This window comes from Felis catus, chromosome C2, assembly GCF_018350175.1.
Source record: "Felis catus isolate Fca126 chromosome C2, F.catus_Fca126_mat1.0, whole genome shotgun sequence".
NCBI lineage: Eukaryota > Metazoa > Chordata > Mammalia > Carnivora > Felidae > Felis > Felis catus.
The window spans coordinates 52933965-52956270 of record NC_058376.1 but is presented as its reverse complement, the minus strand read 5'-3'; the positions used below and the strand labels follow the sequence as shown (position 1 = coordinate 52956270).

Sequence of the window (22306 nt, the reverse complement as noted above, 5' to 3'; positions counted from 1 at the left end):
ATCCCTTCAGCCTTGAAATTTTGAATTTATATTTTGTTAAATTGAGAAATTAAAATAAAAATTCAATCTTGTATTAATGTGTTATAAATCAAAATGCGTAGGGATTATAGAGAAATTATTGTGACAAAGTCTATCATATTTTACATTCCTCACACATACTCTTGAGGGAAAAGAAAATTATCTACATTTTTACAAATCAAGGTATGTTAGGTGAACATGGAAAATGTACTATGAAATATGAAGACTGCAGCGGAGGTATGAAGGAAAACTGAACTGAGGCAAAGTAGTAGGTTTTTAAATTTTTTTTTTTTTTATTTTAGAGAGAGAGCTTGAGAGGGAAGAGGGGCAGAGGGAGAGAGAGAATTAAAAATAATTACATTTATTTATTTATTTTGAGAGAGAGAGAAAGAGCACAAGTGGAGTAGGAACAGAGAGAGAGGGAAAGAGAGAAAGGGAGAGAGATTCCAAGAAGGCTCTGAGCTATCAGCACAGAGCCCAAAATGGGGCTTGAATGCATGAACCGTGAGATCATGACCTGAGTGGAGATCAAGAGTCAGATGCTTAACCGAGTCACCCAGGCGGCAGGAGAGAGAGAAATCTTAAATAGGCTCCATGCTTAGCCCGGAGCCTGACTCAGCACTTGATCCCATGACTATGGGATCATGACCTGACCCCAAATCAAGAGTTGGGTGCTCAATTAACTGAACCACTCAGGCGCCCCAGTAGTAGGTTTGTTCCAAGCGTTAAAGTAACTATATTTAACACTGTCGTATACATTTTATTTATTTATTTATTTATTTATTTATTTGAGAGGGAGGACAGAGGGAGAAGGAGTGAGAGAATCTTAAGCAAGCTCCATGCCCCAGCACAGAGACCAAGCTGGGGCTCCTTCTCAAGACTGTGGGATCATGACCTGAGCTGAAATCAAGAGCGGGAGCTTCACTGACTGAGCCACTCAGGCGCTTGTAAATCCTTTTTATCACAAATAACAACTGTCAAATCATTTTCTGGAAAATATTGATCTGGGAATCAATTATCTGGGAAAAAAATATCACAAAGAAATTCATTTAAGGTTTTTTTTTTTTTCTTTCACCTAAGTAACTGTCTAATCTGATACATGCTTTAGGGTGGAAATGTATTGAGGCAATTACTTGATTTTGCCTATTCTGCACCCTATGATTTTGAATTGTTTAGGATTACTGAGCCTACATTCTGTAATGAGAATTAGATATAATTTACAACGCGTACTTTCTCATATAATGAATCTTAAGCGTATATGTATCTAGTAATAGCAGACACTAGGTTTTGCTTGGGAACTGATAACTTATTATAATACATGTCTTTATATATATGTATATTGTTCTGGATTTCAGCTGAGTATCCCAAATTTTTATTATCTCATACCACCAGTATTGGAAACTACAGCTTTTGTTTCAAGAACTGATTTATTAATCATAAGTTTAATTTTTAAGACAAGATCTTTGTGGTGGAATTTGCCAGTTTCTTGCCAAACACCTATTCAGGCTCTTCTCTTTAGACCCCAAACTCTAATTTTTAGCTGGTTATATTGCATCCTATAATAAAAAGCACATTGTCTTCCAGACATCTTTGCAGCTAAGTTTGGGCATGGGACTGAGTTTTGGCCTTGAACTATTACAGAGAAATATTTGGGGGAGTTCTCTGAAAATTGCTTGAAGGGGATTGATTCAGCTGGAAGTTCAATATAGCCTCCCACTTTCTTCTTAGCTTTTACTCTGAAAATCAGTAATAATAGCTGGAGCACCGACAGCCATCTTGGAATGTAAGGTGGCTTTGAGGGTAGGAGGCCAGGTACTGGGATGATACAGAAGAAAGAGGAACTTAGGTCCTTAAGAAATTTGTGGACCCACTATTCCTATCTGTAATTCCTATTTTCAGATTTTTTTCAGTGTGTGAGAGAAATAACGTTCTATCTTGTTTGTCATTGTTATTTTTGTTGTTGCTGTTGCTGTTAAGAAAGAATTTCAGTTGAGCCCAAACTTGTACTCAGGAGTCTGGTTATGTCTGATGAAACCATATATCCATTACTCCTCACTGCCAGCTATTAGTATGTGTTGTTAAAGACAGATGAAAATCTATTCCTCTTAACAAGGAATGACTTGTTAAACCCAAATATGACTAGATAATAATGTTCTTATTTCTCTCTAGCCTGTGAATTTGTGTCCATATTAGTTTTTTTGTAGTGTATCATTCTCTATTTTTATTTTAGGAGGGGCATTGTAAATCTGCTTTGTGGGAAATGTAACATTTTTAAAAATAATTTTTCTTAATGTTTATTTTTGAGAGACAGAGACAGAGAGTGAGCAGGGGAGGGGCAGAGACAGAGGGAGACACAGAATCTGAAGCAGGCTCCAGGCTCTGAGTGGTCAGCATGGAGCCTGACATGGGGCTCGAACTCATGGACTGCAAGATCATGACCTGAGCCAAAGTCAGACACTCAACCTACTGAGCCACCCAAGCACCCCGGAAATGTAACATCTTGCTTGGAATTGTGAATACCATGGATTCTCCATTGCATGGAAACAGGAACAACCTTATATTTCCTATGCAATACCCTTGATCAGTCTATTCATTCATTTAACGAGTATTTTGTTTTTGAGTAGTTATTATGGGTCAAGTAAATTGTGGGAAGGCTTTGTTATTTAGTCAACTCATGTCTTTATCACATGGGACACCTGTGAATTAGGAGAAATTAGGAAAAAAAAGAAGAGAAAAAAATTTGAACTGAATGGAAAGTATCTGAAAAGATTTTTAAAAAAGATGAAAAGTGTTCAAAGATAGGACTGTAATCTACATTTCCCCAGATGACACCAGCCAGTAAGTACAGATATTAATGTCAGACATTAATGCTTGAATTATAAGCATTCATAGTTACCATTACAAAATTTCTCAGTACTCCAGCCATGAAGCCTCCTAGGCTTTTCTGGGAATCTTAGGGGGAAGGTCTCCCATGTGCTTATGATGAGCCTCTGCATATTATTCACCTACTGGCTGCTATGGTGCTTGCAAGACTCTTAGGTAGGAATCCCTTACCACTCTGCTTCATGTCAGGATCTTCCACAACACTCCTGTCCTGTGAAGATACCATTTCCAAGTTCGCTCTAGGTTACAAATTCCCACACTGCCAAAGAATACTGCATTATTAAACTGCACTGTTTTGGCAACTGAGGTGTTCTATGTAGAAATGAGGAAACTAGGTCTCCAGTCCACTCTGCCACATTGAAATGCTACCATTTATGCTCCCAAGTCTCCCATGAAAGCATTCTTTTGTGTTCTTATTTATAGCCCTTCAGTATGCAGTGCTTTCTTATACTCTATCTCTTATGTTTCCATTGGAGGCTCCTAGGGTATGAAGTTCATCCCAATAGGTCTGTATTCTCCTATGTACATCAACTCATGCTAACAGCTTGCAGGGAGAGCTACTGCCCCATCAGTTAGTTCATAAGCAAACCATGAATCCTAGTTTGGGCTCAGATGGGAACCCTGCTATGTCAGAACTTAACATAGACTCTAGATGATTTTGATAAAATAGCTAGTTGAGACTGAAGCTGTAATTTCTTGATATTGTGTGTGAATGTGCCTGTGTGTATTATATGTGCATACATATATACATGTATATATTACCATATCCCACAAAGCTTATAATCTGTATCAATATGGTATTGAAACATAGGAAATTTCGTATTCTAATTAGGTCATCTCTTCCAGTTTCAAAACTAATACAAAAGGAATGCCACATGCTATAACATGTATTTTACTTACTCTACATTTATCCAGATGTGAGTGTGAGTAATGCATGTACAGTGTTCCCTTAAGCCACTGTTTTTCTACATGCTGAAAAAATTTCTATACATAGTTTATATGTTTTTGAATTTGTTTAAAAGGCGAGCCAATAATTTTTTTCACTTTTACAGTCTCCCCTTAGTAAATATAGCTACTGTTAACATGAGTAAAGGAGATATGAGTGGGTGGAGGAGATATGGAGAGGTCAACACTTTTGTAGATAAATGCAATGTAAAAACAAGTAACTACTCTTTAATTATTGGCAGAGAAATAATGGGAAAGAAACAAAATTACTTCCTGAACCACATTTTATCACCTGACTACCTTTTTCCTATTTTAATCAAATGAAAATCTTAACCATCTGAATTTAGGGCTGCACAGTAAATTATAACAACTTAGGATCCTTGACAGTAATGATCACAGTACTAAAATGGTTATTTAGAAAGAAAGTCAGGACCATTGAGAAATATTTTATCAGGTTAACTGGTTAGAGAAAGAATAGAAATAATTTTTCAAAAAATTTTTTTAATATTTATTTATTTTTGAAACAGAGACAGACAGAGCATGAATGGGGGAGGGTCAGAGAGAGAGAGACACAGAATCTGAAGGAAGCTCCAGGCTCTGAGCTGTCAGCACAGAGCCCGACGGGGGGAGGGCTCGAACTCACGGACCCTGAGATCATGACTTGAGCCGAAGTCGGATGCTTAACTGACTGAGCCACCCAGATGCCCCTAGAAATATATTTTCTTAAAGACACAAAATATCACCACATCTGAGAAGCCCAAGGTGTAAAGTGTATTCAGCACTACCAACGGTGGTAGAAAGAAAATTCCAAAGCATGACAGTTCAGAGCAATTGTCAGTAGCACCTGTGGCAGGATTGAAGTTAAACAGAAAGAGATAGAAGGCATTTATTTAATCTACGATCTCGTTGAAAGAGGGGTCCCAGCACAGATTTTTCCTTTTAAGATTAGCCAGATGTGGTTCTTTCTAAGGGCATAGTGATGGAACTACAGAAAGGAGATCACAAATGCTGGGAGAGAATGGCAGATACAATGAGGTTGGTTTTAAAACGGAGAGAAATCTATATAAAGTGACTCAAACAAAATACAAAAGCTGATTCCTCTTCAGTCATTTAGGAAGAAACTTATACTAATTAAGAGGTGGGTTGCATATATTAGCAATTCCCATAGTCTGGTTCTTTTACTGCCCTATCCTTATTAGTAGCTACTATTTGGTCAGCAGGGTCAACTATTTGCTTTTTTCATGAGCCTGATGTTTGATCTTCACTCTTTCTAGAACTAACAGTAAAGGGATACACTCAGAAACTTAGGAAGTTTTGGTTGGCATTCAGGTGTTAACCCTAGTCTACTCTATGCGAGGTTTATATTTCATCTTTAGAAGCTAGCTGCGTGACTGCTGTGCTTTTTTTTTGACAGCCAGCAAGAAGCAATGCCTTAGACCTGTTTGGCTGCTGTCCTGGGTAGAAGAGTTTGGCAGCCCTAGGGAGATGAAATTCTTCAGCTTCGGACCCGCCCAGAGTAGAGAAGCAACACCCTCTCAGCCACTACTCTGTTGCTATGAAACAAAAGACTAGGAAGGTGAGCGAAGCAGGAAGTCCCGCCTTTTAGCCCCAGTTGGCTTTGGCTCCGGCTCCCAATGCTCACGCCCACTCGCCCACTCCTTATTGGTCAGTTCCCCAGTGCCTGGCATCCTTTCTTCCATTTCCTTTCCCTTTTCCACTTTCGTTCTTGGGTGAGTCCAGTCCTCCCATTACCCTCCAAGTCCCTTTCCATTTGGGACGTGCCGCGAGCGGGCCTTCCTTTGGGGCCATTGTGTACTGTGGGAGACGTGGACTGGGTGGTAGTGCGAGGACGGCCGCCTCCCCACCATTGGCGCTGCCTGCTGTCGGGCAGTGCAAGGGCGCGTAGGATTGGTCTAGCCGCAGGAGGCCCCGCCCTCGGCTCCGCCCCGCTCCTGGGTTTCTCTGTGTGTGTATCCTACAGGGGTGGGGTATCCAGCGAGTGGTCTCCTCCTCCAGCTAGTGCTGCTGCGGCGTCCCGCGGCCTCCCCGAGAATCGGGCGGGAGGGGAGAGCGGGTGTGGATTGGTCTTGACGGTAATTGTTGCGTTTCCCTGTCTCGGTGGCCTGCGCTCTGGGTTGCTTCTTCCTCGGGAACGTGCTTTTACGGCGATCCCACACTCCCTGCCCGGGCTATCCACGCACCCTGGGCTCGTGTGTGTAAAGTAGGACCCTCGCACACGCGTGTCTCTGGACAGCTGCGGCGCCGGGAGGCCGGGAGGGAACGGGACGCCGGGGAGGCTTGCCGCTTTTTTTCCGGCCAGGGGGCCCTGGGGCAGCCAGGCGCGAGCCACGGAAGGAGAGGGGACAGCCCTGGCTTCCAGCTGCTGTCGTCGCCGCCTGCACAGTTTGTAGAGGGGTATTTAAAGACCGGAACCCTGGCTTGGCCAGGGGAGGAAGGAGAACGAGTAGAGGGAGACAGGCGGCTGGGATTGCAGACATCCCGGGGCGGGGTGGGGGGGGTGCGTCCGCTTGGGAGCCGAATGCCGGGCGCCCAAGACTGACGGGGCTGCGGGCTCTGGGGGTGCGAGGGGGTACTTTGTCCTTTCTCTGTCCACCTTCCTCCCCCAGCTGAGGTCCGAGAGTGGCCGGAGAGGGGCCTGAACAAGGAGGGGGCAAAGACGTCCCGAAACAAAGCTTTGGACCCCCCCCCCCCCATTCCCCTGGGGTGAGACGAGAGGAAAGGAACGATCTAAGTGAACTCTCTTCTCCTTTCTGTGCCCACTCTTGTCAGTTTCTTAACCCTCTTTTTAAAATGGGTTATTTGTTGGTTTATTTGGCTCTTAACTTGGGGCTAACTCCTCACCGCGTTGGTTTAAAGAACTGTGTGTTCGGTTGTCTATGTTCCTGTGTCCATACTTGTTGGTTTTAGCGGGGAAAATCCAAATCCTAAGCCTTTGTTGACAACAGATATGTCTCTTATGGTCCTGTAAAATAATGTTTACGTTTATATAACTTGAGGAAATCTAACAGAGTGAAAATGCAGTTTTTGAGTGAGGCTTTCAGAATGTTTTCTGGGGGCTTTAGTTCTAGTGTATGTACGTTGAATTGTGATTAAGGCAGGGATGGGGAGAACATCGTGTTCTTATCTAGTTGGAGAAAACCTATGTTAAGTTTTTTTGTTGTTATGAGTTGGTTATTAATCAAGGCTTCTGCTACATGAAATGTGAGAAGGTTGCATCTTTAACTCTTACTGTTCCAAAAGCAAATGTAAGGTCAATGCTCCTAAACCTGTTTGTTGGGTGTACAGATTGAGAATGCAAATTCATAGGCTATTGAAAAGTTGAATCAGGGACCCAGGATTTTCTCCTCACTGATGAAGGAGAATGTAGTGGGTACAAATTAACCTGTTCAGTTCACCTGGGTAAACATTTTCATGTCCAACTAACTTTTTTTTTTTTTTTTTAATCTGCCTGTCAGAGAACTAAGGTTCCAGATGGCAAATTCTATGAATGGCAGAAACCCTGGTGGTCGAGGAGGAAACCCCCGAAAAGGAAGAATTTTGGGAATTATTGATGCTATTCAAGATGCAGTTGGACCTCCCAAGCAAGCAGCAGCAGATCGCAGGACTGTGGAGAAAACTTGGAAACTCATGGACAAAGTGGTAAGTTCTGTATGCTTGTGCCTGTGTGCAGCCTCATTTGCCCTGGATATGGTTTCTTCCTCTATGGTTTTATTTGAACCATTAATTAATAGTATTGTTCCCATTAATTAATAATTATTATTATGGCAACAGTCTATTGATTTGGCTTGACCATTTTTCTAACATCCACTCTATGTTTTAAAAAGTTGGAATCAGAACACAGACTTGTTTTTTCACCTTTTGTCCTGCTCTTTAAGGTTCAAAGTTCCTCTATATGACTCAGATATGCAAAGTTTTTACCCTTGGCTGCCCTTTGTTGGTACATGGCCACAGAATAGTTTGGAAGTGTTTGTCTTCTGTGACGTTGTGTTACTGTTAAATAACAAAAGAGTGCAGGCAAGTATTTTAAGAAAAGCCTCTGATGGACCCCTCATGATAACCACAGTACTTGATGCTGAGAATATCTACTAGGGAAGGAACCAGATTAGTCCTTAAGTGAGGAAGCAGTATTTGAGAGAGTTTCCATTTTCATCTTTGAGAATTCATCTTCATTAAGGAACTTTTTTGTTGTTGTCAATGATAGAGTTACAGTTTCTTTCATCTATTCCATTTTGAAACAGGAAACCTTTTCGATTGCACATTGTTTATTGTGAAAGGAAAATTTATGATGGAGGTGGTGGGGCGGAGAGTATCAGAAACCTCTGTGGTTTCTGCATGTTGCTATCAGATGAATTCTAATTTCAAGAAGAAATCAAGCTGGATGTCCATACCCTGAGAAGTCTAGGCAACTTGAATATTTTACAGGGGTCTACTGAGAAACTGTAGCTTCCACTGTCCTCTATTACTAAGTAGGATTATGAAATAAATATGATTAAGATGTAGCATGCTGCTGTGCAGAATTAATAGTTCTTGCTTTTGAAGCAGTGGTACTGTCTGCTATATATTGGTAAACGTTTGTAGCACCATCTGGTTTCATTTCATAGATATTTGGGGCTAATTATAAATTTAGTTGATGCAAGGCTCTTGATATTTTTGTGACTGCAGAAATGGAGTTTTAAAAAAAAATATCTTTTGTAGGGATGTGCGAGAGCCTCCTTGAAAGCTTATGGTAGCAGTTGCCTTTACCGTGGCTTGTAGTTGTGTATGAATGTTTGCCACAAAAAGCCACCGCCAGTGGTGTTAGCCGTACAGGAAGGTGATGAGATTTGTTTTATCTTCATTTATCCTTGCGGGAAGTACAGATGGATAGATGGACGATAGGCCTGCCATTCTATGGCCGGTGGTGCTGAATGCAGAGCCAGAAATTTTTGCCAGATAAATATCCTTAGTTCTTGGCTTTAATGTGACCTATTTAAGCTTCTGCCAGTTTATTCAAATTGTGATATTAAAATGCTCCAGACAGAATGATGTCATAGTGTCAGAACATTGCAACTTGCTGCTTGAGGTCAGGTTTTGATGTTAGCATCAGATACTTAAGAATAAGGAGTGTGCACTTGAAAGGGCTGCGTGTATCTGGCAGGCACAATGCTAGCTGTCTTTGCTTTTCCAAAGAGTATGCACTTTAAGGTCTTTCTTAACTGCCTAAATCATTAGTTGGGTGTAGGAGAAGGAATTCAAGGTTTTTCTCTAACTTACCTGTTATATGAGTGGCCAACAGATGGGTCCGATTCTCCCAACGAGCTGCACCTCCCTCCCCACCCCTTTCTGTGAGTGGTCAGAATTTGTGCATTTGTGAATGAATGGGAGAACACCAAATAAAAAAGATTTATATAAGGAAGTGGTGAACTATAGTTAATATAAAGTCATTATTTTTCAAACATGAGGAAATATATTCATAGTTTTGGTTTGTAACTGTTAACATAAGTCTTAGCCACTTTTAATTACTTCACCATGAGTTATAGTAAAATAGATGGTTTTTTGATAGTTAAGCTTCTGCCATTGTTGATTTTATTAACCCTTTTGTGGGTTTGGGTTTAGCCTCTCCAATCGAGAAACTTGACTCATAAGGGAAACTATTATTGACAGTCTGTACTTAGTGGAATGAGGGTTTGGGTGCTGGCAAAGGTACATTGGTATGGCTTTCCCTATTTGTCTTCATTATTTGTCAAGAATAAAAATTGTGTTCATTTATAAATGCATCCATGGGTTTTGTGGAGGGAAATCACATAAATCATTATAAAAGAGTTCAGGATGTTTATTACTACTCGATCACACACTAATAAAAAGGCATTGAGAGTTACTAACTGAAAATATATTTTATTTAATTGTGTAATGCAGAAGCATCATCCCCCCACATGTGTTTACCTTTATTTTCTTTGTCAGTGGTGAAGGAAGTGGTTCATAACCTCAACATTGTCCTGGTGATTACATCAGGATCTTTATTATTAGTCCAAAAGTTAATCCCTTGACACATTACCTAACCGTTTCATAAAATAACTGCAATAAGCATGAGTGTAGCTTGTGAATAACAGAAAAAGTAACTGTCAAGCCTAACTGGTAGTTACGTAAAAGGCAGGGTTAAATATTTAGTTAATATTTTTGTCTTTAGGAAGCTTCTTCAACAAGGGCAGATCTTGGAAGTATAAACATGAAACCAGATTAAAGTTCAGTATGTTTCAGCTACCTACAAAGTAAAATCACTTATTTTGCAGGGGATATGAAACAGTTTCAGACCGTAGGATAAATACCCAATAAGTGTGTAGTCTTCCCATTCCCTGGCCTCTAGGATTTAAAACAGTCAACTGGGATTCCAGTTCCAACTAATTGTTATGGTTTCAGAGGGCAGACTTTCTATACAAGGTCACTGAGAGTAGGAGGGAGTCATTGCTCAGTGGTGTTTTTTGTGACATGTGAAGTGTTTTGTGATAAAACATCAGTGGCACAGAGTTAGCAAGGTACATTTATTGAGAAAAAGAACAGTAACATATCCCAAAGCATCCCATTTAGATGTATTTTTTGGCCTTAGCTCTATGTGTCAGTTTAAGTCAGTAGCTAACCCCAGACTCTTCAGGTCCATGTATGCCTGGTTGATACAGTGACAGAACTATTACTCGTGAATACATATCTCAGTTCAAATATACCTGGAATGTGGAGTTTGTTCCAAAGCTGTTACAGAGATGGGTTTCTTAAACACTTAGTCAGCATTTACTGAGGGCCTATACTGTGTTCAACAATAAGTGCTTATTGCTAGGGATGAAGCTACATAAGATATATCTTTGCCTTTGACCTGTCAAAAAACTTAGAGACCCACATCGGAGCCAGACATATACATGGTAGTTTATTATTTACTTATTATATTTACTAGGTAATTGCCATGTAGTATGGACAAGGCTGTAATACAGACCTGTACGAAGTACACTGGGGGCAAAGTGAAGAGTATCCACCTTGTTTTTCTGGCTGCCGTTCAGACAATTGTCTGTCTGGATTCTGCTGGGCACTACCTTTAGGAACAGCATTATTGTACTCTTGTTGGAAGTGCTGAGGTGAGGGTAAGGAAATGATTGCTAATCAGTATGGTAGGAATGATAATTTATTCATGCGAGGTTCCTGAGCATGGTTTTCATAAGTGTCTTAGCCAGGTGATGGAAAAGGGAAGAAACAGTTTTCCATCTAATAGATACTAAATGTACTGGACTTACATGGATGTTCAGGAAATTAGAAACTAATTAATTGATGCCAAAGAGCAAAGCAAGTTGAATACCTGCCTACGTTTTGTCTTGCTGTCCTTGTCATTTATTTGAAATTACATTATTGAAAGAGTTTTAAAAGCATTTAAAAAGCGATGATGCCAAATAGCCTTTTCCGCCTTTTACCCTCAGTACATTCAGTACATTTGTCAAGCTTGGAATGCAATTCATTCTCTGTCTTTATAATTTTACTGCAACCATGATATATTTTAAAGTTTGTCAATCAAAGATGCTTGGAATACATGCTATTTAAAAAAAACTAATAGTAGGTATTTTTTTCTAAGATGAATTCCCCATAAGTCTAAAAAATTATATGTGGGATGAAACTTAGGTTTTGGATGCCTATTGTTTGTGTTTGTTGGGTTTGAGATACCACCATCCTTAGGCCCTTGGAATAGGGAATAGCATTTATTTGAATTATTCTTCACATATTTCCTTTTCCTCAGTGAAGTTGTTCCGTGTTAGCAGAATCATGGGCACTGCCTGACTTGGGTAGATGATAACACATTAAAAATCCGGACAATTTTGTTTTAATACTGAAATTTTGAATTTGTGCTTAGATAAATGAAGTGATCCCAAAGTTTGCTACTTTTCTACTTCTAGGAAAAACTTTTATAAAGTAAGACATTAAAAAAAATCCTACCAAGTTACCTTGGTTTATCCTTATGGTATAGGGCATTCATTTAACAGAAGCTTTAATCAGTAATTTTTAAAAAATGCTTATTTATTTATTTTGAGAGAGAAAGAGAGACAGAGACAGAGACAGAGACAGAGAGAGAGACAGTGTGAGTGGGGCAGGAGCAGAGAGATAGGGAGAGAGAGGATCCCAAGTAGTCACCATGTTGTCATCATAGAACCCAGAGCCCAACATGGGCTCGATCTCATGAACACCAAGATCATGACTTGAGCCTAAATCAAGAAGAGCTGGCAGCTTGCCTGCCTGAGCCACCTAGGTGTCCTAGTTAGTAATCTTTTTTAACTCTTATAAAATCTTTACCATTCATTTGAATCAGCTTTTCCTTTTTTTGAAGTTGCTTTATATCCTGTCTATTGATTTCATCATTCATTTATCAAATTCCATTTATGGAAAGATAGAGATTTGTAAATACCCCTTCCATTCTATGTAGTATAGTGTATTCTATATACTACAGAGTGTAGTAAGTGTTGTAATGGGATATAAATAAAGTGCTGTGACTTAGGATGTGGTGGAGGAGAATACGCTTGCTAAGGTGAAGAGTTGACATGGAATGAGGCATGGTAGAGGTATTAGCCCGCTTCTGTTTTGCGGATGTTTTGGATTCCAGTGAGGTGGAGGACACATCACGCTGAAGGAATGTGGGGAAAGGGAGATTGTTAAGAAGGTAAGTTTGAGAAAGATGAAGAGGCTTTCTGCTCTTTCAAGGAGTTTGGACTTGCTTTAAAATCTTTGACCAGAGTGTGAAAAACAGTCAAGGCTATGCTGTGATAGATTACTCTCTTGACTCTGAAAAGGATGGATTAAGAGAAAAGAAACTTAAAAGTAGGAGTAATGATCCAGGGAAATTAAAACAGACTGGGCAAGAAATAATGAAGGGCTGAGCTAGAGAATTGAGAGTCTGTATAGCGAGTATGGGTTCAAACATGGGAGGCACTTTGGAGATAAAAGTTACAGATCTGGTGACCCTTTAGAGATAGAGGATGAAAGAGAAGGTGAAGTGAAAGTGACTTGAGGTGTTTAGCTTGAAGGCAGTGATGCCCTTAAAGAGATCAGGAACATAGTAAGAAAAAGAGGAAGCCTAGGAGTTGGCGCCTGTGTTTGTTTTTGGCCATGTTGAGTTTGACATGCCAGAGTGAAATCCATTTTGAAGTCAAAAAGTTGAATGTGCAGTTAAAGAGAGAAGTTGAAACTAGAGACATATGTTTAGTAGATATGCCCACAGAGTTTGCATTTCAAGTTGTAGAACAGCAAGAGATTTGCAATGCAGAGCAGAAGATGAGAGTCCGAGAAAAAGTCAGAGATTGGCATTTTGGCTCTGTGGGGTTGTACTTATAATTAGATGGCAGTGAAGGAGAGAGAATCTTACAAAAAACACTGATGAGAGAGGTTGGAAAAGAATTAGGGCATATTGATTTCTTGGGTAGAGACAGCTTCAATTAAGGAGATAGTTTCACATTCTGAGAAAACCAAGTTCAAGTCCAAGTGGAGAAAACCAAGCAGGATGAAAATTGAAGAAGTTGCTAAATTTCATGAGTAGAGGCCATTGTTGACCTTTCAAGAGTGGTTTCATTTACGTGAGGGCACTAGATTAAAAAGAATGTGTGGGTCATTTAACAGTCGTTCTAGAAGTGTGACAACTGGTGAAAAGAAGAAAGTTCTCATAGATAACTTGCCGGTTTGAGTAGAACATAACATTGTGTGTGTGTGGGGGTGCTATAGGAGAGCTTCACAGATTGAAGGGAAGGGATACAGGTAGAGAGTGATTTAAAATGCAAAGAAAGAAGAAATAATAAAGTGGCATCCTAGAAGATTACAGTGTGGGAGGAAAAGGGTAAGAACAAGTTGAAGAGTGAACCGGGGTAGATAACTAACTTCTACTTAGATAAGAGAGAAGTTAGGAAATACACAGAGTGTTGAGAGATTTTGTAAATTTTACATTGGGTTGTCATGAAGTGATTTAAGGAATAACATTTGTAGTGTTGAATCCATGTTTTAAAACTGTTTATTATAGAATGTACAATTTATATTTTAATCAGTCTTCAGCAACAAAATGTGTATATAAGTAAAACATTGGAAATAAGTTTTTATCTTATAGATTAAGATCATTTTAGAAACATGCTGTGACTTAAATCATGCCACAATACTATTTTTGTCCACTCTGCTTGGGCATGTAGTTAAGGTTTTTGTTTTGTTTTTAAATATATAATTGTAAGTTGCTGATACTTTCCTGGTAATGAAGGAAGCATTTTGAAAATAAGTGACCAAATTTTTAGCTCTTTAACATATTAATATTTAAATAATTGTTAAATATACTCATGTCATCTTCCCTTTTTTTTTAATGTGAAATTTATTGTCAAATTGGTTTCCATACAACACCCAGTGCTCATCCCAACAGGTGCCCTCCTCAGTGCCCATCACCCACCCCTCCCACCCCCCATCAACCCTCAGTTTATTCTCAGTTATTAAGAGTCTCTTATGGTTTGGCTCCCTCCCTCTTTAACTTTTTTTTTCCCCCCTTCCCTTCCCCCATAGTCTTAACACTGTTAAGTTTCTCAGGATCTGCATAAGAAACCACAATTTCTTTATCCATTCATCAGTTGATGGACATTTAGGCTCTTTCATAATTTGGCTATTGCTGAAAGTGCTGCTATAAACATTGGGGTACAAGTGCCCCTCTGCATCAGCATTCCTGTATCCCTTGGGTAAATTCCTAGCAGTGCTATTGCTGGGTCATAAGGTAGATATATTTTTAATTTTTTGAGGAACCTCCACACTGTTTTCCAGAGTGGCTGCACCAGTTAGCATTCCCACCAACAGTGCAAGAGGGTTCCCGTTTCTCCACATCCTCTCTAGCATCTATAGTCTCCTTATTTGTTCATTTTAGCCACTGACTGACTCATGCTGTCTTCCAATAGCAATAACAAAAAAAGTTATTAAATGTTCTACCTGTTCAGATTCCACATCAGCTGAGTACTTACTGCTGATGTATTATTAGCCTTGTTTGCTGCTTTCTTGAACAAAACACTCCAGACTTTTACAGGGTTTCAGGTAGTATGAAGAACTTCAGGATCTCAAAGAAACTCTTCATGATCTTCAACAGAGCAGTCAGTGCCCTTGGTCTAATTATCTATGTTGGCAAAATCTGCAGAGTTGACCATGTTGTGGTATAATATAAAATATGGAAGGGGAAGCTCTAAAAAGTAGTGAGCGTCAACTATGTGCCAGGTACTGTGCAGAGCACTTTACATTTCTTTTTCTAAGAATTATAACATCCAAAGTGTTTTCTAAAGGAAGAAACTGGCCCAAAGTTGTAAAGCTAATAAATGGCAGCACCAGATCTTAGGTTTGATTGATTCTAGTATCTGTGTTCATAGTATGAAGATTCAAGCAGACCATGGAATAATATGATTCTTCCCCTTTCCGTGAGAAGTGAATCAAAAAGATCTTCACCCCTAATTTTTGATATGATCAAATTCTTTTCAAAACTTTGTACTCATTTAGACAGGTTTAGTCATTCTAGGTATGGTTTTCCTATGTATAATATTACCTTCTTCTGAGAAGTTCTTTGTTCTTTCCTTTCTACACTTTCTTTCCTCCATCAAGTGTTTGTTGTGCATTTACTCTCTGCAAGATTCTACATTAGGTGATGGAGACAGACCAGTGAGAGAGATAAGTTTTCCACCCTTAAGGAAGATCTGTTCTTATTTGGAGGAAAGTGAACAAATGAATACACAATTGATAGTTTAATTACAACTAGTCAATTATTTAATGTGTTTATGTAAATCTTTTAAAGAAACTTCATTGAAAACCATAAATGATTGGGTAGTTGCCCCTAAATCCTACCACAATTAATATACTAGACTCCTGACCAGTTTGATATGCTAATTACTTGTTTTGTCCAATTAATATTCTATGTAGAAAGGGTTTTTGTATTATCTTTACACTTTTTACATTTTATACTGGATACATTTATATAGTTTTATACACTTAGGATGATTTGCTAAATTAAAATGGGAAGACCTCAACTCATAGATGCTTTTTATCATAATGATATATTTTTGTGTAATTGCAGTAAGGAATCTCTTAAAACATTTACGTGAGGAGCACAGACAAGGGATTCTTTCAGGCTTTCTATACTGTTGTTAAAAATGGGATATTTCACTTCAGGGGTACATGATTTAATATAACTGAATGCCCTGTGAAGTGAGGTGTGCTCTATAATGAAAGTCTGTTACAGTATAGGCACAATTCCTTACTGGTGAAGTTTGCCATTTGTTTCAGGAGAATCTCTTTCATGCATTTCGGGGGCGGGGTCCTGAACCTAAGAAATATGTTAGCTGACCTAATACCTTTTTGTTAACCTTTTGATTAGAAGTTTTAATTAAGGCTCAGTGGAGAAACTCTTTAAATGCAAGAGTTTTCCAAGAATAATTGATGGCTTTGAAAATTCTTATAGCACTAGTAAATCCTGTGTTTATATTTGTGCCTTTGCTTTGATACTGTTGAAGATATATTTAATGTATGTGAATACATATTGTATGTGTACAGCATATGTAAAGATTAGACATATATTTTTGTGTATGTGAAATTGTATGGACATATACAGAGAGGCCCCCTTAAAAATCTCTAAATACATTTAAACAAATACAGTAGGTAGTTGCATACTGTTATGGAGAGAGTGCCTGACTCTCTCAAGTCTAGACATTAGTGGGTTGAGAGCAGTAAACTCAGCTATGTTCCATTTCTGTGTTGTAGTATTTTTCTGTAAAAAGGAGGGAATTGGTCATAGTGATTTCCAAGGTCCTCTTTAGCTCTAAAACTCTTTGAGTCAATGACTCTCATGGAGTTTGTGGCCTAATTCAGTGGTAAATGTTTTGCCTTTTAGTTTAAAAGCAAAGAGTAACATTGCTAATGAACCAGTCCTTTTATGCACTGGTGTTAAGAAGTTCGTCATTGTATAATAAGATTGTAGGTTTGTTCTTTTTAAAGCTTTTTTGTGTTGGGACCACCTTTCATCTTAGGGAGCAACTTAGATATTTCTAGAAGACGGCTAAGTCTTTGAATCTGAACTTGAACCTTGTGGTGAGCTTGATTTTTCTCCTTAACATGCTGTTTTTAGAAAAGCAATTTTTCTTTCTCTGGCTTTCACAGTTACTTGCACATAGCAGGCACTCAATAAATATTTATCGAATTGAATTTGACCTGCCTAGAAGTCATAGTCCTGGTGTAGGGTTATTCATTTTTGGCAGAAGCTGTCATAAATCACAGAGTTTAATACTAATCCAACTGATCAACTGTGTACTCAGCAGCATATCAGCATTATATGTTACACTTTCCCAAATGCAAATTTAGAAAACTGTGTGGCCTACAGGGGCCTTGATGAACTGAATCTCACCTATTTTAAATCTACTTGTGCCACTCAACCCTAGGCTTCCTGTGCCTTTACCTTTTAGAATGACTGCATCGACTCCTTTCTTTCTGATCTATTCTCTAGTGCCTCCTAAGCCTTCGCATACCCTTTTGCCTGGAATATTCCTTTTGCAAATTTAGGAATGCCTTTCTTGATATCTTCATGTCAAAATATGAGTGAGCTGCTGATTTTCTCCTCCAGCACATTGTTCTCTCCTCCATCATAGCACTTAATGTCTCCTGGAATTCTTTTTAAGCCATCAGTCTTTTTCACTAGAAAACTCCTTGAGGACAGGTCTGTGATTTATTTCATTCTGCATTCCCTAGGGCCTGTAACAATGCCTGAAACAGAAAGGTTTGTAGAATTAACAAATGGGTCCTGAAATTCATGCAAATTTGCAAATGGCATAAAAATAAAAATGTAAATGAGGTTAGCCAGAGATCATTAATTATATGCCTAATTCTAATTAAATTGTGATATAGTTAGAAAGAAGATCAGCCTGAGATTCAGAAGATGCAGGCTCTTGTGTTGGATTAATGATTTTTTAATAGTCCCTTAATCTTTGTAGTTCTTAGTTTCTTTATCTGAAAATGAATGGATTGGACAGGATCTTTCCTAAGATCCCTCAGAGCAAGAATTACATTGCTCCTAAGTTAATTATAGAGAACTAGGTCTCTTCTGCCAGACTCCTTGAGGCAGGAAGTATGTTATAGTCATCTATAATTTCCTGGCACTAAGCTCAGTACCTGGTATATAGTAGTTATGCAAACAATTGTACCGAATAAAATAATAAATTCCCAGATAGAATTACAATTTAAATAAAGCAAATGAGAAAAAGGTCAGGTAGAGAATAGCAAATTAAAAATCTGTAACACTTAAAAAAAATCTGTTAAAGAATATTTATTTGGAATATCTGAAGAAAATACCTGAGAGAAATTTTTTTTTATCAGTTAAAAAGTTCACCGGTAGAGGAAATTAATTTGAAACTGCATAGTCCCCTAACTACAAGTTAATAATTTATCAATCTGTGAGGTGCTGTAGCAAGTTTTATGTTGCTGAAATTAAACTGTGTCTGCTGTATGATGTTGCTGGCAATATTTTTGAAATTCGTGCATACTTGTGATACTGTTTTATTTTTTAAGAATTGAAAAACTATATGCTGTTTCAACCAGAATTTATTCAATCATTGACCTGTTTAGTATTTCATCAGTCGTTAGGACAGAATGAGCTTCTCTGGTTATATCAAAGTGTCACAAAGTAAAAGGAGGGTAAAAAGCTTTATCAGCCCTTTTAACTATACTTTTCTAATGATTTGGCATTATTTAATATGTCAAATGGCCTTGGGTACCTTTGGACATGTTTAAATTACCAAACTGGAATTGGATCTTCTTGCTCCTATGCTGTGTGCTGCTTGATGGGCACTTGAAGTATTCCTGAATCCATTTTTTGTTGTTGTTGTTGTTGTTGTTGTTGCATTGGCTGACAATATTTTAACTAGTCCTGGAAATAACTGTGCATCTCACATACCTTCTACTAAAGCCACACTAAATGTATTTTCCAACTCAGATTCCCATCAGCCAGGTTTGAAAAATACCTACAGCCACTTCAGTGCCACCCAACAGGAGGTTAAGTGTGATGAAAGGGAAGTCATACTGGAAAAAGAAATCATAACCATTTGTGTGTTTTTTTAATTTTATTTATTTATTTATTTATTTATTTATTTATTTATTTATTTATTTATATTTAGAGAGATTGAGAGCATGAGGTGGGGGGAGGGGGGCGGGGGGAGAAGCAGAGAAAGGGGGAAAAGAGAATCCCAAGCAGGTTCCAGTCAACCTGAGCCAAAATCAAGCTGTCAGAGGCATAACTGATTGAGCCACCCGGGTGCCCCTTAACCTTGTGTTTAAAATCTCTTGCTCTTGGGGCACCTGGGTTGCTCAGTCTGTTGAGCGACTGACTTCAGCTCAGGTCATGATCTCATGGTTTGTGAGTTCAAGCCGTGCATCAGGCTCTGTGCTGAGGGGCTCAGAGCCTGGAGTCTGCTTTGAATTCTGTGTTTCCCTCTATCTCTGCCCCTCCCCCGCTCACACTTTTTCTCTCTCTCAAAAATAAAAAATAAAATAAAATATCTTGTTCTTGAAAGTGTTGCAAAAATATGTGATGAAAGCCTTAGAAGAGGGCTAGCTATTTGAGGGACCATCAAGTTTATGCTTCACTGGCTTCTCAGTAAAGCTGCCTTTGCTTTGTACACTTTGCTTTTTGTGAGATTATGCACCTTTACATTATGTGTGCTCTTGGGCAGTATCCAATGAATTCATTTACAAATTATTTAATTGGGTGGTTCCTTATGCCCTGGTTTGAGGGATAGGAGGAATAAGATGAGTTAACTAACTTTTGACTAAATTGCATGAACATGTAGAATTGAATATAGTAGTTAGGCTGCTACTTTTTCATCCTAGCAGAAGGTTCTGCAGGCAGCTCCAAATGCCCCAGTGGTTGGGTGACACCCGATGTAATGACTGAATCTTTATGGAACGCATGTCTACAGGCACGGGATATAATATGGGGAGGTGGAAAAGACTCGCTCTGACCTGATACCCATTTACTACTTAATAACTCAGTTATTAAAATAGCACTTCTTTGTTTTATTCTCCTCAGGGTTCAGGAACAATATGCCAAAACATTAATTAAAATCTATGAAAGAGCTTTAGCTGGGAGTTCAGTGTAGTAAAATGATATCTAAATGTGAGGCGACGTCGGTTGCCAGCAGAAGACGCCCATTTCCTAATTTTTATTTAAACAAAGAGACTATAAGTGGTATACAATAATTAGCATATTGGAGTTCTGTGAAGCCATGAACAATGGGATACTGTAGAAGAGAGAAAGAAAACTTAAGAGGTGGAAAGTAAAGGTGTGACATAGTAAGCATGAATGGGAGGAGAAGAAAATTGGATTTAATTATATCAAGACAGATGCAAATATTTACCAATTCTTTGTAACTTGGAGATAGTAATTTTAAGATCAAAATTTATATTATGGAAAATGAAGAAATAGTACAGTTTGATGAATTTCATAACTTTTCTATGAAACAAGTTATTGTGATTCATATGAAAGTATTTTATTTTTGTCTCTTTTTTAGGTCAGACTGTGCCAAAATCCCAAACTTCAGTTGAAAAATAGCCCACCATACATACTTGATATTTTACCTGATACATATCAACATTTGCGACTTATATTGAGTAAATATGATGACAACCAAAAACTTGCCCAACTCAGTGAGAATGAGTATTTTAAAATCTACATTGACAGTTTAATGAAAAAGTCAAAACGGGCAATAAGACTCTTTAAAGAAGGCAAGGAGAGGATGTACGAAGAGCAGTCACAGGACAGGTAAGAATATTTCAGATTTATTTATTTTTTTTAGTGATAAGGTCATATTTATGTTATTTTTTGCATCATAGTATAAATGTCAGCTTTTTTGTTTTTTGGAAGAAATACTGCATTTGTGTTTTGCTTTTTACAGTATTTAAACCTTGTAGTTTTACTTAAATTTCTTGACAATTACTAATTCATGAGATGCCGTTCTTTTTTAAAATAGACCTTAGTTTTTAGGACTGTTTTAGGTTTACAGAAAAATTACTCCCAAGTACATAGTTCCCATCTACCCCTCCCTGCCAACATGCTTTTCTCCCATTATTACTGTCTTGAATAGTGTGGTACATTGATGAACCAATAGTGATACAGTAGTATTTACTAAAGCTCATAGTTTATATTCGGATTCACTCTTTGTGTTGCACAGTTCTGTGGGTTTTGACAAATACATGTCATGTATCTGCCATTTCATTATCATGTAATGATGTACCTCAGTTTGTTTATCCATTCGTCTATTGAAGGATATCAGGGTTGCTTCTAGCTTTTTGCAATTATGTATAAAGCTGCTGTAAGGATTCATATGCAGGTTTTTATGTGGACGTAAGCTTTCAGTTCATTTGAGTAACTACCTAGGAGCATGAGTGTTGGGTCTTACGGTAAGCCTATGTTTAGCTTTGTAAGAACCTCCCATGCTGTCTTCCAAAGTGGCTGTGCCATTTTGCATTCCCACCAGTGATGAATGAGAATTCCTGTTGCTCCCATCTACCGTCTTTGGTACCGGAGGCACTGCCTTGACTGGATATGTATATGTGATAGACGTGGGTGGGAGATATAGCTTGAGTCTCAGTGTTTGACTGTTAAGTGAGAAACTGAACAGGGGTGGCGAAGACTGAAGGGACATCAACTGAATCCTCACTTTACAGCCAGGATTCCAGACTTAGAGGCTCCCCTTTGAAGTTTGTTTGGCTATTTCAATGTTAAATTTTGTGGTCTATCTTAAATCAAATGATGAAAGTTAGTTTTCCATTTCTGGGATATTTTAAATATATCTAGAATATTCACTGATAGTAATAGTATATTTAGATTTCCAAATTTGAAAACAAATATTAAAATATATATGACTTTAATGTGGTTAAGTTGAATTTTTGTTTAAGACACTTAACTTCTCTGTATTTTAGTTTCCTTCTGTATAGGGAAACCTCCAAGAAACCTCTAATGTTTCTTTCAGGTCAGAAAAACTAGCCTCATTCAGTCTGATAAAACATAGGGTTGTATGATAGCAAGTTCACTTATCTCGTTGTGTAGACTCTGAACTTGTCTGTAAATACTGGCCAAACAAATACCCGGAGTGAGTAAAACCATCAAAATCAAACACAGAAAAACCATCTGCCAAAATGTAAAATGGCATAAATGTTTACTTATTTATAATTTGCTCTCTAAATTGGTGATGAACCTAACATAATCATAAGTGTTAACCAATTGTAACTATAGGCTCATTATGTAATATACTTGGATCACAGTTTACACGTTTTGAGGATGGTGAATCTTTCAGTTGCCTTTTAGTTGTAAAGCTCTAAGACTCTCTCCTGGACTGCCAAGCAGAGTGTGAGTCACCACACGGTATCATAAATAAAGTAGGGAAATATAGTAGTGATG

General features: G+C 38.3%; 1 protein-coding gene across 5 annotated transcripts in view; it reads left to right on the top strand.

The window, feature by feature from the left end:
* CBLB (Cbl proto-oncogene B) overlaps nucleotides 1-22306 on the top strand; it is a 223763-nt gene that overhangs the window by 4619 nt on the left and 196838 nt on the right. For 3 of the 5 annotated variants that reach the window (XM_006936021.5, XM_019839645.3, XM_006936019.5), the window contains exons 1-3: nucleotides 5801-5939; nucleotides 7323-7506; nucleotides 20418-20668. In XM_006936021.5, coding sequence (XP_006936083.1) covers nucleotides 7339-7506; nucleotides 20418-20668 — 419 coding nt within the window. In that variant the 5' untranslated portion in view covers nucleotides 5801-5939; nucleotides 7323-7338. Of the gene's footprint in view, nucleotides 1-5260; nucleotides 5423-5800; nucleotides 5940-6045; nucleotides 6068-7322; nucleotides 7507-20417; nucleotides 20669-22306 lie in introns of those variants that run through there. The other 2 variants (XM_006936020.5, XM_045036885.1) reach the window with 2 other exon arrangements.